Source organism: Dermacentor variabilis, chromosome 4, assembly GCF_050947875.1.
Source record: "Dermacentor variabilis isolate Ectoservices chromosome 4, ASM5094787v1, whole genome shotgun sequence".
NCBI classification, from domain to species: Eukaryota; Metazoa; Arthropoda; class Arachnida; order Ixodida; family Ixodidae; genus Dermacentor; species Dermacentor variabilis.
Genome location: NC_134571.1, coordinates 108,649,627 through 108,668,953, shown reverse-complemented (window position 1 = coordinate 108,668,953; position 19,327 = coordinate 108,649,627). Strand labels below are relative to the sequence as shown.

Below are 19,327 nucleotides of genomic sequence, written 5' to 3'. Positions count from 1 at the left end.
AGAGAGCAAGTCGCCCCCCATGCCAAACTTCATCTTCCTCATACAGTGTTCCTGCTCCAAACCAACAAATTACATTTGCTGCCTGTCATTCAGGATTGGGCGAAGACATAAAGCCAGCAACTTCATACTCTATACCGAAACTAGGCAAGAAAAAAGATTCACCGACGATTATGATACTCCCTAATGCAAAATTTGAGTGCAGGTCTATACGTCTTTTTATTTAGCTATATATTGGCTGGCTCGGACAATCTGACTCATGCGGCACGTTGCAAATGGAGCGAAGTATGGCGCGACTGTCTCACTAATCGGGAGATTGCGAGACGCAGCGCGTGGGTGGCGCGTGGGTGCAATCCACAGCAGCCACCGCACACAGACATCCGCTCATGTAGCGCTTTGTTTCCATACTATATATGGCATCGGCGGCGTCATTGGTGAACAGATTACATAGGCCACCCTGGCATCATCTCATAGCCATCATCGCTGCAAAGCCTGTCTTGAGCAGCACTACGGTTTTCTTCTTTCGCTATACCGTCCTCCTCCACTTTTCTCCTCGCGCTCTCTTCGCTATCGCCGTGTTTCATCCCCCGCTGCGCTCCGCATTCGCTCTTTCATCCTTTGCTATGCTCATTTGCTCAATTACGCCGATGCCGATGCCGATGTTCGCAGCGGGAACGGCCACCTATGAGGTGAGCTGTAAAAAATTATCATAAGTTGCGTGCAGGCAATACTCATCACTAAAGGTTTAAACACACTGTCTTTACAGCTACGGACACAAAGAAAACAGCTGTGAAACTTTAGGTAATCACACAGTATGTGACACAACTCACGTGACAAGTTTTTCATGTTTGTCAATGGCAGAGAAAATTTCAGAAGGAAATATTAGGGACTTGGCCACCCCTTCCTGCCCACCTTTAGAGAACCCCTGCATTGTGCTCTATGCACAATCATCTACAAGCATCTGGATCCACATGCCCTTGAATCGGGTGGTGCAATGGTAGGTTGTGACTTACAGTCAAATGGCACCGCCTCTTTATCAAGAATGAGACATTCACAATGAAGAGCTACATGCTTTAATATAGTTTGCCTTTATTTTGTTTTCTCATAGCGCCTTTTCTGGCTGACTGTACATGCGTATCAAGGGGAGTGAAACTTTGGCTTACTTTGCAGCAATGAGTACATAATAAAGGAAACTGAGCACTAAATATGACGCAAGGTACTTGTAAATTTCACCATCATGGCAATCATACAAGATGGGCCCATTTTATGTTATAATCCCCTTTAAGTATACAGTATAATTCACATTGCAAAATTCAACATTAAGATTCAGTGAACTTGCTTTCCGATTTCCCAGCCAATGGATGCGCAACAGTGAAAATAAAGCTTACATAAGTGCTGGAGTTTTGTAGTAAGAGACATTTAACAATTCAGAAACACTAGTATTGTAGGGTACAGACAAACTAAATTGTTTTATCGAAACACTTGTAGTGTATGCATCAGTACAAATTCTTGTAGCACACTTTATGCCCCAAAGAATGTTAAGTCTACCTTCTTTCTGTATTTGGAAAAATTGAACTTACCACAAGATTTGCCAGCGTAGGCTGTGTTGGACTGCTGAAATGACAAGAAAAAGGAAGCAGCTATACATTTTGTTTACTACTCAAATATACTGGGCATTTCACTTCGAAATTAGTTATTTAAATTTGCTTTCTGTGCACCTTTTCTACACATGAGGGTTTCTAGCGTATCAGGATTGCATATCAGAACTAGACAATGTTGTTCCATCCACAAAATCCCATTGCAAACATTGCTTCAAAAACACAAACACAACACAGACACATCTACACGCTGTAGTGTTCCACAGAAACTTTTTGCAGCACTCAAAGGTGTAATCTGAATGAAACAGTTTACTGCAGCCTAATGCCTCATTATTGATAGTTGCTTTAACTAGTATGAACCGTCGATTGCTGACGGCCTGGAATCAGCTGTGGCTATGATTGCAGCAATTGGAAGGGGGCAATGAAGACAACAGATAAGTCCAAATGTCATATCTCACGCATTGGTAGTGAATCTTGTGCTCAGGCTGGGTCTGTTGGGTGCCTTGCAGTTGATACTGACAGTCATCTTGGGGGCATCTGGTGACTGTGTCCGTGCAGGGGATGGCGTCCGTGCAGCACTGGGCTTTCCTGCTGAGTCTAGGGTCGTCGTCCTGAAGTGAGGACATGGAGTGCCAATTTCAGTTAGCTTGATTGATCAATTGATTTGCTTTTACATCCTGGAACTACACCTGGGAGGTGGGGGATCTTATAGTGGCGGGATATGAATTCGTGACCGAAATATTTTTTTTTACGTACAAGAACGTCAGGCGGTCAAAATTATTCCGTAGCCTTTCACTACAATGCCTTTCATAGCCCCAACGCTGCTTTGAGATGTTAAATTCCATAAATCTATCAATCAACAGATATTTTTTATACGCAGTGAAGTTGGAGCTCATTGCACCCCTCGCGGAATTAGGCCACTTCAGTATATAATAAAACCTGTAAGCTAATTTCCAGCAGAAGAGTATTACCTCAGTTTGTAAAGGTGGTATCTGAAAAAGAAGGTAGAGGTACGTGTGTTGCATAAATACAGCCCACCACAAGTTCACTTCTATGCACACTCCACAGTGGCTCAGTTGTTATGGCGTTCTGCTGCTGAAGTCACGGGTTCAGGTACCAGCAGTTCAACAGGCAAAATGCAAAAATGCCCATCTACTTAAACTCAGGTGCACATTAAAGAATCCTAGATAGTCAAAATTAATCCGGAGTCCTCTGCAACTGTCTATGCTTAGACAAATGGCAATTGGCACATTATTACTGCCTACAAAGGACACAAAATAAAGTTTTTTTTAAAGTTTAAGTGAACGGGTTGTTAACAGGTAACAGGTTGACTGTAGTTGTTTTGAAATAGCAACAATAGTTAAACCTCGTTACAAGTAATTCGGTAAAATCTGCACTTTATTTCGCTATATCAAAATTTTGCTATATTGAAGTTCAACCGTTTATGCAAATAAGTAGTCGCCAACAGATTTTTTTCTTACACAGAAGGGTCTGTAAAGATTTCCAAATTATCTAATAATTAAGAGACAAAAAAAAACGCTTCCTCTGCCTGTTATTTCAACGAGCCTGCGGAACTTGAGATTACACGACTTCCAGCACTATAGGCGCGCGGAAAGACAGCGTGCATGAAGCCACCAGCCATCTCGGCTTGCGCAATCGTTGCACCCGCCGCAGGTTAACTTTCAAGAACGGGCGCACACTCCGCGCATGCGCTCAGCCGCGCCGTGTCATGCACAGCCACAGCCGGGCTAAAGGATAATTCGATTGTATCATTTTTATTACTGTAAATTTGTGTGCGTGCATATGTTAATGGCGGGAAATTAAAAAAAAAAGCAAGTCAGCGCTTGCCTTCGTCACTTCCTGTCCTTGTTCCGGTGTGCGCTCAGTAACATGGTACACTAGCCCGGTATCGAACGTTGCTAAAGGAGGCGCCGTTCCACAAACGCGTGCTTGAACACGTTACCGCCTGCCCCCCCCCCCTACTCTCCCCCCTCCCGCCTGCGCATGCGTGATGACAAGGGCATCAAGCCACCATCCTTTCCGGCTCACTCTCGCACACTTTGCCTCGCACCTACTGCGCAAGTTATCGCACTTGGACATGTACGGCGAGAGGGTCTTGCATTTAGTACTAGTACCACTATCACATGTTTTTAAACGCTGCTTCACTCCGGCGGCCGCTCTATCACACAGCACGCGACATGAGGTGCGCTCGCGAGCAAGTGCGTGTAATTCAACCAATTGACTATGTGCGTCCGTGACAGTTTACATTTATTGAATGGGTATTCCTTCGCGGCGGCAACCAAATTTAGTTAAATCGAAAAGGCGTGTCAGCGCACTTTGTTATATTGAGACTCAAAATACATGGCTTTCTATGGACATGAAGTTGTAGAAAGCTATATAAATACTTCGTTATATCAAGGTTTAACTATATGTCACTTCTATGTCAAGCGAATCTGTGTGTCACAGAAAACGATGTTTTAAACAATATCTCAAGCTCCAAATACACAAGCAATAGTACTTTGTCATTCTTTGAGATTGTAGCAACAAGTTCTAGCCAAAAGCTTGGCTGTTTTTGTTAATAAAGAAATTTATTATATTGCGTTGGAAAATTAAAGTCTACATATTAGTTTAAATTTTAACAGGCGCGCATTTAATTTGAGCGGGAATGAGAGCACCTTATGTTAATGAGACTGAGAAACACGTGACATAGTATGTAGTGGTGTCGCCGCTGTCATGGTTTGGTAATAAAAGCAATTAAGGAAGTTGTTGCTCTCAGCTGCTATCTTTTATACTTATTACCAGAAATACTTTTCAGCTTTAGAAATGTTGACAGGCTTCTTTAGCTTAACCTTGCCTTTGTGGTGTATTTAGCAAAACAGGCACTTGCCCCTTGTCGGCGTCGATGATCTCAATATTAGCAGGTCGGGCGAACCGGTTAGGCCTTGGGTTGCTGCCATCTGGGTAACTGCCGATGGTTACCAGTGGCTTGGCACCGAAGAAGCTCTTGGGAGGCCTGGCCTCGGGACCCCGGCTGTCCGTGATGGGCACATCCTTAGCTGCTCCTGGTCCCGGCACGGGAGGTTTTGGTGCGGGTCCCTTTGCCACATGCGTGGCTCTGGCTATCGGCCGCTCCTTCTTCGAAGTCTGCATGCAAATACACCATAGCAGTTACTTATAGTGTGTGTTAAATGACAGGGGTGGCACCAGGATTTTTCTGTAAGGAGAGGGGGGGGGGGGGGGAGTGCATGATTCTGCATTTTCTTGGGGGGTGCAGGAAGGCACACTGGGCACTCCGTGGTGGAAGGTGAGAGAAGTATAGGAGGGAGGCGATGGGGGGGAGGGGGGGCAGGTGGAAGTTGCCCCCATCGCCGCCTTATCGCCGCCCCTGCAGAGCTGTCCTCTGTGCTGGCCACTGGCTATATCATGCTGAATATGCCGGCCTTCGTCAGACCACCAAAGCCAAGCCGTGCCGAATCGAGGAAGACCACCTCAGAATTCTGAGCGCTGATGGCATATTTTCTTGAGCCGTTTCGTCCAGGTGTCCCACCCAGAGCAAGACAATTTAGGCTTTCGCAAAGAGCAGTAAAGTTGCGTAGCATTAGTTTGCTTGGTAGAGCGTATCGCTGATAGCCATAAAGCATATGGCTAACGCTATTCGAGCGCGAGGATCGTCGTGCTCAATGCAAACCACATAATTAACTTGCATGAAGCTTGATTTGCGATGCATGATCAGTATGTTCCAGCTGCACGCATACTCGTAGACCCGGCAAAACAGTATAGAATTGCACGTACCTGAGAAAATCTTGCACCTTTCGGGGTGTGTTTTTGCCGCACAGGCATCAATGAGTATTCGCATTTAATTTCGTTGCATGCATTGGACGTAACCATATTTTATATATAACTGTTTATATATAACAATGCGCTGTCAGACGTGAATTTTCCTGCCAGGAATGCTATGCTTGCTGACGGCAGCACAGAATTACAGGGTACAGACAACCGAAATGCCGACAAGGAAGCTCTGACGTGGGCAACAGCATTCCAACAAATTAACTTATACAACGCAAAAATATTCCGGAATACAATTTTTGTCTGTGATACAAACTACTATTTAAAATAAAGGCTTGCACCCTCTGAGACATACGTAGACCCGAAGCAATAATCTCCTCTATCTGTATTGCTTACGTTTCCTTCCTTGAAAGCTCTGCGCTCGCTGCTTTCCCGTGAAGGATGCTGTCACGCTGATAACGCGCACGCCATTCGTGACCTGGGAGTGCACGGGCGGCAGCGTTCAGGAAAAGAAATGCGGGCAGGATAGGCTACGACGATCATTGTTGTGGGAACGGACAAGCCCCCCCAACAGGTGCAAACTTCTGTAAGAGTGTACGTGGAGGGCGCAGCAGCAGGTGTACACTCTAAAAATTTAGAGTTTACACCCATTGGAGCGTATCGTTGTCTCACAATATTAATCCTAATCTGGGTCGGTGTTTTGTAGCGATGCCTTTTCCGATTCTATGCTTTTTCAGGCTTTTCGCGCTTGGCCAGTGGTCAGAGCGACGGTCTGTCCACATTATCAACGGGATCAGGCGGCCGTGTGTGGTAGATGATAAGAATAGCATAAAATAAGGCATAAGGCATCGCTACAAAATAGCGGCGCTGGCTTGCTTGCGTTTCCTTCCTCGAAAAATCTGCGCTCGCAACTTTCCTGTCAAGAATGCTATGTCACACGCTGATAACGCGCGTGCCATTCGTGACCTGCAGATACCGGGCGCGCAGCGTTCAAGACATAAAAAGCACGCATAGTAGATAACGATTAGACTCTAGAAACAATTACACCTTTTGGGGTGTATATTTGCCACACAACAACAATCGTCATCTGTCTTGCCCGCATTTTATTTCTTTAACGCTGCTATAGTCCGGTACTTCCAAGTCACGAACGGCATGCGCGTTATCAGCATGACAGAGCATTCTCGACAGGAAAGTAACGAGCGCGGCGTTTTCAGGAAAGGAAATGCGGGCAAGACAGATGACGATTATTGTAGTGTGGCAAATATACACCCCAAAGGGTGCAAACTTTTTAGAGTGTATTGTTGTGGAACAAAGATACGCCTCAGAGGGTGTAAACTGGTTTTGGAGTGTAGATTTAAAAAAATATCCATTTATTTCCCTTATCCTTGTGGGTGTTGTTTACTGGGTACAGACCAAAAGGTCTAACCATTTTGAGAATGTACAACGGAAGGCATTGTTTAGGTCAAACTATCAGAGTCGGGAACTTTGCCGGAAGGAAAAAAAAAACATGCTAAGAGAGTTCGTTTTCATGTCAAAATTACAAGCGTGAACTCAATTCCACATTACGTGCATTGGCGCATGCAGGCAATCTGCTCGCAACGTAAAGAATGTACAGCTGCGATGCCATCAGTTTCAGTATAGGCAGAAGAAACTGAAAACAAGCCCTGCAGGTGTGACTTGTCTGAAAAGACGATAGAGATCAGAACGGTAACCTCTTGAAACGCATTTCCAAGGCATTTGCGGTGTTGCGTCGCCAGAAGTCGGCGATGTCTTGGCTATGGCCACGCCATTACCGTGGCCCGTGCACAAGCGTGTACCATGGTAGCCGCATAACCTGTGTACCCGTCTTCCATATGGTTCAGAGGAAACATGTTTCGGCTCTCGGGCCCTGGTTCTTCTGGCAAGCCAGCAGGGCGCCACCTGTGGCGCCATTTCCCGGCAACGGGCAGCGTAGAATATCACGATGAGAAACAAGAGTAACGACAACTCCACTGCCCTCCCCCATATCCTGCTCGCTTGCAACTCTCCCACGCCCCCACCTTGACAGTGGCGCCGTCACCGTCGTTGCAATGTGGCAGACGACCACGCTTCATTTTTACGCGAGCCGGATTGCAATATTGAGTCGGGCACTTGAACTTTGATCGTAATTTCTTTCTTTTTCCCCCTGCAATTACGCAATGACAATAAATTATGAGGAAGCAGAGAAGACCCGTGCAGTGAAATGGGGAATACATGGGAAGACGATAACAAACGTTTAAATTGCATCCATTCGATGCATTATTCTTGCCCTATGCTAAGACACATTTAGGTTGCCTGAATGCTTGTTTATCGAACAGCTTTGCTGCACCCAGACTAAGTATAGCGTTATCTTCGTACCGGAACATTTTGAATCAAAATGGCGCCGCAGACAGCCAGAGACTTCCCTTTAGCATTTTTGCGTGAACAAACTAGCCTAGTAAATTTTTGTTTTTACTTGTCGTCTGTGCTCCCCAGCCATGCGCAAAGCGTAGCAACGCGAAATGCAGCGGCAGTGGCGCATAGCAAGCGTTAGAGCGTCGTTGTTGCCACCATCCATCTGTCGCCGTGAACATGTCTCGTTCACCACGTATGTAAATCTACCGGTTGCCAACATTAATTAGCAGATAACAGTTTTCTGTTGTGATTTAACAATGGCTCAGCATGTGTTGTGGCGCAAGCCCCGTGCGTTAAAAAGCAATTCCAGCACGTGTTAACGCAAGCACCCAATAAGAATATCCTGTCTTGCTTCCCTGCAGTCATGATGGACTCATAAAATCGTAGAACGGTAAAGCGACTACATTTATCACGAGAAACACGTCGCGACGGCAGTGACGTCACAAGGGCTCAATAGATACCAAATTGGCAAATTATCTTGCAGTTACACCGAACGGCGCGTTCATAATTTAGAGGTCATTACCGCAAGGAAAACCATGAACCGCACAGCTTATCGACCGGCGTCATGTAGCAACTCAGTACAGTGGCCATGCCCTGTGCAAACTATTACAAGCACGTATGTGTCCTGCGTAGTATGTGCACTGACATGTGAGTGTATTTCCCAGGCAATTTTGAGGATTTAATGGAAACACTTGGTTACAGTCTACGCGCCACCAAAGTATCGAGCATGCGTGCAGCTGGCGTTCTCACAAGAGGAGTTACATTCAGGTACCATCTATCCATTTACAGATTCACGCGGCTCGGTCATGGCAAAGCTTCTGCCATCGGCGGTGCCCGTTGATGCAACCTGGCAGCTACTTTTGATTAAATCCGAAGTGAATATTCGCCCATGAACTCGACAACAGCATATCACTCGTTAGTTCAGCCATTGCACCATCATCGCACGTGGAACGGAATCTTTAGCGGATGTGAAGTGGTACGTATCCATACTGTCACGGATATTGATTACTGCAATACTTGTGTTAAAAGGCAAAATCCCTTGAAGGCAGTGCGACGCCAGCACAAGCAACACAAGCGACGGAACCACTTACGATATATGGAACGTTTTTTTAGCACAGCATGCGATATGCTTAGCCTGGCACACCCCGATTCTCCATGCATGCGTGACTCTAGAACACCTTCCGCTCGCGCACCGGTGTTGCAGCTATACCACCTTTGAATCTTCGCGAACTTAGAGGGACAAAATTAAATGGTCGTACAATTTCAGTGTCCCCGCAATGTTTAGTCGTAGTTCTCAGCTAAGTACTCATCGCACAGAAGTCGAGCACCCCCCCCCCCCTTTTCCTCGAAAACGAGTCACGGCCATGTGCAGCCACCAAGCGAACAGAGGCAAAGCAGGCGGGTTAATCAGGAAGGACAGGAGAAGGGGCAAGCATAGGCGTCCATTTACCAAGCCGTTAGGGCCCTTGTCCGCGTTGGCCGGCTGAATAAACATGTGCGGGTTAGGATGCGTGGGCGGCACGTAGGCCGGCCAGTGGCGCTTGCGATTGCCGCCGCCGATGCCGCCGAGCTCGCTGGACGGTTCGACCGATGACGAGACCTCCTGGAGCAAGCAAGACAAGCAGCCCAACGCACACGACACCGGTCGTTAGTGACCGCCACTGGACACACACACATACGCTCGTCAAGAGCGAGCCTCCCTCTCCGCTGTATGCATATATATATATAAAAAAAATAACATGCAGCCGCGCACTCTCCTGTTTCCGTGAAAACATGCGATATCTTAAAAGCGTAGCATTGTTCTATGAAACGTGTATCGTGGGAACGCCAGTCCTCAGAGCACTGGGCACGGTCACACGTAAAGTTCGAACATATTCAATTAAGATCGAACGTACGATCCCTTCAGCCTCGTTACATTTTTCCAGGCTGCAATCTTTTTTTTTTTTTTCTCCGAGAAAATCATGCGTGCGTATTTCTGTCACCCGAGGCTAACGAGAGACTGATCGATCACGAAAATTAGCCATATACCGGTGTCAAGTAGTCGGCAGCCAATCAGAGGTCATATTCACGGAGTCACTCGCACCAACTTCCGGTACCTACGGCTATAAGGTTCCTCTAGCTCGGTGCTAATTGAGGGCACTAATTTTTGCTAATTGAGGGCACTAATGGGCTTTGCAAAACACGACTACCCAGCCCACAGGCTCGTAACGTCATCACAAGACCGTCTGCAATCGAACAAAATGAAAAAAAAAGCAGAACTCACTGCTCCAACTTCCTCCGCGACATGAACGCGTCATCATTTGCTGCTACCGTCAGTATATGGGGCCCTTAGACATCGTGATTGCGTGGCTCAAGGTCGTCACCCTTTCGTCGGGCTTTTTTACACCAGCACTCCGTTAATGCGGCCACTGAACACACTCTTAAGCCTAGTCGCTTCTATGTAGCAACGAATGGGCTAGCAAGTCGAAATGGTTTCACTATTCCATATCCCTCTCTCACGCGTTCATGCACATACTTCTGCGTGAACACCCGGTCGCATGTCGTCACCTGGCCAGACACAACATGCAACCCTTTGACAGAGAAAACAAACCACGGCTACCACAACCTAGAGCACATGTGCATGCAGACATTCAGCGCGCCTGTCGACAGCATTCCATCCAGTAGTCCAGTGCTTACGCTGAGTAGACTGATCGTGGCGTAGTCAGTGACGTAGCCCGGTCCGGTGGGGCTTGCTGACACGGTCGAGTGGTATTCTGGCGGTATCCCATCCACGCTGGACTTGTCGGCAGGTGGAACCGCAGTGGCCTGCCTCTTAGACTCGTCCTCGCCCTGAGCCTTGTCCTTATCCTCAACGTCCTTCCCTACCGCTGCGTCCGGCGCAGCCTTATCGTCCTTGACCGTCTTAGCCTGCTCTCCACGAGCCTGCTCCATTGTCTCCTTCGCCTGTTGCGCCTGCGCCGTTCCGGGGAGCAGCAGCCAGCCGTTGTCCATTGGTTAGTGCGGTATTAGTGTGCACAGGCGACGCGATATTCGCTTCGCGCTCTAAGAAACGCCACTGTGTTCGCCGAGCCGCTGGACATACATCCTTCACGTTTGAATGCGGCCGCCATGTAGTACCATAGGCAGCCCAGCGATGGCAAACAATTAAAGATTCGCAGAACGAGCATTGGGCTACCCATAATTTTTTCGCGGCTAGATAATCACGACTGAGCGCTCTACAGGCTAAACTTGTCCACTGAAGATGCAGGGACCTTTATAGAAACCCTTCTTTAGAAAGGTTTAGCATAGCACAGGCGTACGACCGGAGGCGACGTCTTGCGACAGCGTTGCGAATCAAGCTCAGAGCAATTTTATTGCTACGAGCGACTGTGTATTACCTGCTGGCGTAAATGTGCAAGCAACAACACAATTATCTTGAAGTCGATCTTTATTTTTTTCCTTTCTTTTACTAAGGAGAAGAGTCGTTCGTGCAACCCAAGACGCCGTTACGCGTCATGGTCGATGACGGCACCGCGAGATCTATAAGAACTACGATGCATGGACTAATATATGCCTCCGCTATGATAAAGCTCTATCATGAGAAGAGAAAACGTATTAACCGGCAGAGCTCTTATTCGCATACGAAACACAAGACTGCTAGTTCAGCTGCCGAAGCTAAAAGCTATAGTATATAGTGAACCCGCATATGTGGTTTTATAATAGCTTTCTTAGCGATAAAAAAACGAGTGAACATCTCGACGCGTGAAGCGCGCGCGCGGAACACGCGTGTGCAAGCTTCAGGGTTAGTGAAGGTTAGTGCAGCTGCGCCAGCAGTTGTGCAACACCTTTGGCAGACGAAACTGGGATGAAAAATTTAGCACGCCGTCACAACTGCATGGAGGCACTTGTATGACTGGTCACACATAAAATTCACGATGCAGCCCGAACATAAATATATACCACGCAATGATACGCCTTCACCAAGGTGTTTAGGGGAACAAATGCGGTTTATGCGCGTAAAAACTTCAGGAGACGGTCACATTGTTCATGTAGATAAACTTGATGTACCGAGTAAACAAGATGCCTCTCTTGTTCGTATCATCGCAGCCTGCAATGAATACTCGCGTCGCCGGGTTCTATGGCATCTCGGGAGGCTATCTAGTGTCAAAGCAAAATGTGCGTGCAGTCGGCCACAAAAGTTTACGGCACACAGTATATGCAAAAAAAAAAAAAAACATCCCTATAGAAAGCCTGGACACATATAGGAAGTCTGGGCCTTGGATTCAAAGTTGCAGACTGCAGTAGCCTTCGCTACCTACATGTGTAGCGCTCCACTAAATCAGAATCGTCATGCCTTAATGGTACACATATTAACATTTGTCGTGACAATCTTGTCCAGTAAACTCTTGTGGCCGACTGTACAAAACATCTAAACAAGCAGATAAGCGGTCGCTCAGCACGCCTAAAATATTTTCAACGAATACCACGTGAACAACGTTCGTCCCTGCATATAAACCGCGCATTGTCACGCAGCCTCATTTTATATAATATAACGCGCGCTAACCACAAGCCCGTGGCATGGTACAGAAACATGTATGCCTACCTCTTGGGCGTTGATCAAGGCCGCCGATTTGCGAAGTTCAGCGTCGACTTGCGACTGCTGGGACCCAGAGCGCTCCGAAGGGGCCACAGCGGCGTTCGTTGCACCGAACATCTTCTTGTGGACCTCCCGGAATTCTACCATCAGTTGCTCTGCAGAAACGTGGCGAAGAGGAACAAGAACAGTGCGTTAACGCATATGCACGCAGTCCTTCTCTGCGCCCCCCACACCCCTGGTGTCCCTGCCCCCTTGGTGTGTAGCTACCCGCCGTGGTTGCTCAGTCGCTATATGGGGTTGGGCTGCTGAGCACGAGATCGCGGGATCGAATCGCGGCCGGGGCGGCCGCATTTCGCTGGGGGCGAGATGTGAAAACACCCGTGTACTTAGATTTAGGTGCACGTTAAAGAACCCCAGTTTGTCCAAAATTCCGGAGTCCACTAAGGCGTGCCTCATAACCAGGAGGTGGTTTCGGCACGTTAAGCCCCGTAATTTGGTGTGAAGCTCTGACTGTGAGCACTGCAAAACACATGCACCGCCGCAGTTATGGCCCGAACAAGGTTTCCTTCGCTGCAGTAAAAAAAAATAAGAAATATGCTGCACTAACCGCGAGCTGAGAGGCGTGGTCTACAGTGCCCGAGACTGACCACATGTGCGGCGCGCCGGGCTTGCATTCGCACCATCGGTCGTCGCGGTTGCCTAATGCGAGACATAGAGCTTTCGCTCCAATTAATTGCCGCATTATTCCGGAGCACATCATGCATAATTAAGTTCGCCTATAGCTGTGCGGAAATTTATCGTCTCACCAGATGCATCCAGATATCCTACAACTATATTGCGTTGAGACCTACAGGCCGAACATGTTTTGACGTGCCTATGCCTTAGTGCGCACACTGGTTGCGCTCTAACATGGGTTTCATATGAGAGATGCTTTAATCCAGCGCTCCGAAATGACCACGCCTGGGTTTTTATTTTATTTATTTATTCTTTAGGCATGGACAAAAAGCGCGACTGGTACACGAACGCTTTGTTGCATACGAACAGTCACGATATGTGGTCGTTCCGGTCAGGGATTGAACCCGCCACCTCGTGCTGAGAAGCAGAATGTCCAATACCACCGGCGAGTACGGAACAAAAATCTCAACCGCAAATTCAGCGTTGATCAACGCTGTGCTATATACGGTTCCGCGGTACCAAGGCCCAGTCCAGTTTTGGACGGCGGCGCTGCAACCAAGGCTGTGCTAGAGTTACTGTATATGACCCTGTGCTTTACCCCGTGCTAGTGTTACTGCATATGCTAGCATGTACAGTAACTCTGTGTGCCCTGTCCAATGATATGGCGCCATCTGTAAGGTGGACATAGACACACTTTCCCTCTTCGATGCCGTACGTCTCTCCAGGCCTATGCTAGCAGTGTCAAAAGAAACAAACAACGAAACAACGCTTATACTTTGCCCTCAGCGAGAAGTTAGACTAAGCAATGCCTGATTGTACGAGTACTATTTATTTCTTGCTGTGATGAAGGAGAGGGAGTAATATAAGCGAAGTATATATATATATATATATATATATATATATATATATATATATATATATATATATATATATATATATATAAATAGTGTGTCCGTAAAGTCATGGTGCACTTTTGACCGGTCACAGGAAATCAACGAAACAAGAGATAGAAATGTGAAATCTTCACAAAATAAAAGGAAAGCTCTCCAATTTCCCATAGTACGATGTGTGAGGGCGTGCGCAAACAGGCGATGACGCAGCACCGCGAACTGCGTATAACATACCCCTAGCAGTGGATAAGCAGGGGTTCTGTCAAGCCATGGCCACCACAATCCCCGGACCTGGCGCCATTAGACTTTTACTTGTGGGGTTATGTGAAGCAAAGTGTGTACAGTGAACGTATCAACGACGTTGATCACTTAAAACGGAGAATCACAGAGGCTATTCACTCTGTGGCACCAGACGCCCTTAACCATGTGTGGGAAGAACGTGAATATCGTTCAGATGTGTATAGCGCAACAAATGGAAGCCACAGCGAACTGCACTGAACAGGTACGAAACTTGGGAGAGTTTTCGTTGTATTTGGTGAGGATTTCACATCTCTATCTTGTTTCGTTGATATCTATAACAGTTACCGACGGGAACCGTTCCGGTGTGAACTTACCGGATCACGGTAAACTCCGCGCACGCGCAGTCGTGGCGACCTCTATCGGTAACGGTCACCGGTATCGGCAATTCTCGCTAGTAACGAGCGCCGGTACGTACCGACCCCATCAGCGCATTTACTCGCAACGTCATCTGCACCAAGTGCCAAGCGTTGCGTCGCGGCCTGCACAATGTTTGACTAAAAGCACGCCCCCCTAATTCCGCAGACATGAACCACACAAAGGCACAAAACGAGCGCAGCCTCGCTTTCTCTCTCTCTCTCTCTCTCTCTCTCTCTCTCTCTCTCTCTCTCTGTTTCTTTAAAAAATATATATTAGCAATCATAAACGTGGTTGCCCAGCGAAGGCCATTTAGTCCCCCTGAAACGCGCTCAGCAGAACGGCATTGCCTCCTCGTAATGAGGACAGCCGCGGTTGTTCCGTGGTTAGAAAGCACCGCGGTCAGCCACCCACACGAACGCACACGCACGCGCGCCGGAAAAGCTTTCGTTTGGCGCCGCAAACCGAATCCGCGCCGGGTGCGCCAGACAAAAGGGCCCGAAGACCGGAAGCGCCGCCCGCACGTGCATTCTTCGCGTCTTCCGGGACTCGACGCCGCACCACCGCGTTGTGATGCAAATCCGGTAGCGAAGGGTATGAATGTACACGGCGCACCGTTGCCCATGTGGCGTATGGCATACGGGCGGGCATACGCAACTCGAATCCAAAACGGCTGGCGCCGAGCAACGCACCGTCGGTATCCTGGCGGACTAGGATGTTGCTAGTTTTTCTTTTTTTCCCTTTTTTTTTTTTTTGGATGGCTCCCTCACGTGGCGCAGTGGAAGGGGCAAACCGTGTTTACATTTCCTTTCGAACCTCCGAATGATACAAACCAACTCAAAATATCAAATTTCGGGCGTTTAAGGTCCCGAAACAACAAATCACAAGGGACGCCGTAGTGGGGGTCTCCGGATAAGTTTCAACTATACCTGTATAGCGTGCTCGGCATTAAAACCTCGTGCTCGGCATTAAAAGTCCATAGCCCCTGAGCCGTCGTGCCGATCGACTCCCATGTAGGCGGCCGTGATCGAAACAGGAACTGCTGCAGATGCGGGCATTGTTTCACACAGAAGGGTCTCAAACCATGCCGGACGGCGCGGGTGTTGAGTACCTTCAACACCCGCGCGCTCCCGATTCGACATCGTCCCCTTGATAGATAGACTGAAAGACTCCCAATTACAAAAGCACGCACTTCGCACGAACGCGAGCGCTTGTCGTCGGTATTCCGCTTTGAAATGTATACGGGATGTACGTCAGCCCATACGTGTGCGTTTGTATATATATATATATATATGCGTGCACCACGCATCAAGGCTGCGAGAGGCGCAGGACTTTCAAATTGCACTCGCAGAGCGAGGTCACGAATTATGCGGACTGACACTGCGAACGTGTGTGTGTTTCTACAGCGCGCAGTACGCTTATCTCGCAGAAGCTTCCGCCGCAGCATTACTCTATACACGCAGGGCTATTTCGACGCCCGAACAGCCGCGACATATAGCCCGCCCGCGTGGACTGTAGGAATTTCGCTCTTTTGGCCGCGCGGTGCAGCCGCGCGCTTGACGGTGCGTTGCATGCCGCACGATACCACCACAGGGTGTACACACATTCCGGCTGATCGACCTACTTTGCAACCGTACACGTACACTTGAATCGAGCGGTAGCGCCAAGTAGATCGAGCGGGCTGGTTCGCTGCAGCGTCATTTAAGAGTACGCACAGCTAGCGGCCAAGAGCGCACCTCTATAATTTTCGACGTCCGCGCCACACCGCAGTATCGCGAGAAACAAGTTTCCTGGCGCCGCGAACTGCCGGCGCAGGTCCGTGGTGCCGGAGGTGCGCGCGGGTTTTTAATCGGCAAGCGACGACCTCCCCCCAAGGGTTCGATGCATGCGTGCGTGTGCGTACACGATATCACGATGTCCTTGGGGGCAAGCGCGACAAGCAGCGGCGGCGGCAGGCGACCGACGCACACAGCGACAGCACGTGATGAACGTGAATCACGTGTATCCTCGTTCTTCTGTCCGTAATACATTACGATTAGGGTCCTTCATGCCGGGTTAAAAAAAAAAGGAAACCCGATTTTTGGACACCGAACAAAATTTATGAAAATCGGGTTAAATCGCATTTCTCCCCGAATATTTGCCACTTCGTAAAATATTTTAATAAATTGGGGTGTTTAAAACCAATGAACCCTGCCCACTTTTTGTGAGCAGGTAGTCAATATGTATCGTACTACAGTGATATTAATACGCGAATATGGTACATATGCCTCGGGTGAACGAAAACATGTAGCCTTTTTTTGGTATAGCCGCTCATATATGAATGCGACAATGGCTCATCGCACCGCACTTCCCGCACGTCGCACACATGTGAACGGTGATAATTCGCTAGGAACTTAATTAACGGAGCGCGTAGCTGACGTAACTATGCATTGCGAACGGTAGCTTTGACGTTATCGAAAGGACGCTTACCGAACTACGTTACGTTCAAAGAAAGGTGACTTACTCGTGTATTAATTATGTTGCAAGAGCGCCTATGTGCAACAAGTACAACAGGGATACAGTTTGAGAAGAACGAAAGGCCCGACAGGTCCAGCTGGGATGTACAAAGAAATGTTCTCAATGCATACACCAATAATGCACGTCAACGAGGTCTGCTGAGATAAAAGGTAAAGCATCACACTTCCTACGAAGCATGCCCCCATGCGCTACTTTTTGTACTTTATTTTGCTTTGTTAAAAAATGAAGAGAAAATTGTAACGAAGGTATCGCCAAAGCCATCTCCATTTGTTGTCTTTATTAACGTGATTTCTTTTGAATGTATTAATAATGCATAACAACGGGGATTTGTCATAGGGATGTCAGATAATTTGGTCATATGATTGGCGAGCACCTCTCTTTGCCATTACGTGTTTCTGCGAGTGATTTCGATTGTTTAAGTTGAAAGTTTGTGTCCAAAAGGAGACCATTGCTAGTGTTAATTGTTTGAAGAACAAGCCTGCCGCCCCCCCCCCCCCCCAAAAAAAAAATCTGAACTTCGGCTGCCGGACAAACAAAAATCCACGATTTCTCCTTGGTTTTCCTCTTATATAATAAGACCAAATTTTTTGCTCGCCGATTTTAGCAAAATATAAAACCCGGAAACAAAGGACCTTATATTATAACACACGTTCACTGCAATCCTATTCAACATTAATTGGGAAGCGATTACGTAAAATATTTATCACGAATATAAAGTCGGACGCATGCCCAACTGTACGCGTCAAGCGGTTTCAACATATTCTTGCCGTCAACTTTCGCGAAAATTCACACTTGGCTCGGTCTATAACCACGTTGTGTCGTCACAGACGACGAAAAAAGCGCCCGCGATCGAAGTGCGTTTTGAAAATCGCGAGTTGACGTGATAATCCAGGATGTACTATATCTAGGTGCCAATCTACCACACAATCTTACGCGTTCATCTCTGTTTACAAACAAACGAATTATTATTTTTTTTTTTACGTCAGGAAAACACGAGGAGGGGGCTACTTTCTCCACGTATACGCGGAAATGCTGCCTTTCGCGTCCAATATGGCATTTAAACAAAACAAGAATTTTTTTTCACCTTGCTAACATGCCAATCTGTAAAAGAACCGACTTTAAGAAACGATTACGCATGTGCCCGAGATGTACTCAAGGTTTGAGGCAGATGTGTACTACGTACCATGCTGCTTCTGCTTGATGAGGACGTCTGGCGAAGGCTTGGCGTCCGGCCTGAGCCCTGGCGAAACGAGGCAAGAAACAGGGAGACAGAAGGGTCAATTTTGGGCCGGAGAACGCCGATCAGCCGGGCGGCGGCCGGCCTGCGCGAACACAACGGCTCGGGGCCCTCCCGCAGCGCGCGCGCATTGTGGAACGCCGTCATCCTCTTCATCTTCGGCCGACTCTGCACCTTCTACCCGATGATCTACGGTAGGCGCGTACGGTGCTTGCTGTTGCCACGGAGACACGATGTTTGAGTTACTAGAGAAGGGGAGTGGCTTGGGCGCAGGATATGTTTATACGAAATTAGCGGAGTAGCGGAGATGGATGGAAGAATTAGTGTATATTTTTTATAAGGGACGTTTTGGGAAGGGGCAATAGGTGTGGCACTCTACATCTCCTAGTGGATGTCTGTTTCCAGGGCGAATGACCGCAGCAGGAAACACGACAAGCCAGCATTGGCTCGCTTTCTCAGTCTCTGCTTTAAGATATTACCGCGTAGAATAACGTCATCGCGAGACGGCACTAAGCACACAAGGCTAGCCCGCCAAGGATCACCCCCCCCCCCCTCTTCTTTTTTTTGCACAGTTGCCACGCGGTATATAATGTGTAAGTAAGGTTATAAATAAGCATGGAGCCTCGTTCCATACAAATACTCCAACATCGTCTTGCGAGATGCGTTTTCCACGAGCCGACGCTCATATTCGTAGTGCATTTAGGGGACCGCGTTTGTCGCACAGCGTGCATGTCCAAAGTAGATCCCGGGTATCCGCTGCAGACGCCGAAGCGGAACACTTCAGACACTGGGCATCGTCTTCAGATATAGAAGACCTCGGGATCAAGCGATGGCTGGTGTAAGGACTGTTCCAGCCCGAGCTCTACAGAAAGTTAACTTGTTACATCCGAGAGAGGCTGTGGGTAATGGAGCAGACACGTAGGGGGGGGGGGGGGGCGAAGTCACGTGCGTTCCGTCGGAGGGTATTTTTTCAATCAATTCCGAC

General features: G+C 47.9%; 1 protein-coding gene across 2 annotated transcripts in view; it reads right to left on the bottom strand.

The window, feature by feature from the left end:
- The window catches only part of LOC142579594 (uncharacterized), a 160,626-nt gene that overhangs the window by 3,870 nt on the left and 137,429 nt on the right, over nucleotides 1-19,327 (bottom strand). For both annotated transcript variants that reach the window (XM_075689976.1, XM_075689975.1), the window contains exons 12-18: nucleotides 18,289-18,345; nucleotides 12,376-12,524; nucleotides 10,470-10,745; nucleotides 9,244-9,396; nucleotides 4,483-4,739; nucleotides 2,054-2,206; nucleotides 1,578-1,611 (exon numbers count right to left, since the gene is read on the bottom strand). In XM_075689976.1, coding sequence (XP_075546091.1) covers nucleotides 1,578-1,611; nucleotides 2,054-2,206; nucleotides 4,483-4,739; nucleotides 9,244-9,396; nucleotides 10,470-10,745; nucleotides 12,376-12,524; nucleotides 18,289-18,345 — 1,079 coding nt within the window. The remainder of the gene's footprint in view (nucleotides 1-1,577; nucleotides 1,612-2,053; nucleotides 2,207-4,482; nucleotides 4,740-9,243; nucleotides 9,397-10,469; nucleotides 10,746-12,375; nucleotides 12,525-18,288; nucleotides 18,346-19,327) is intronic.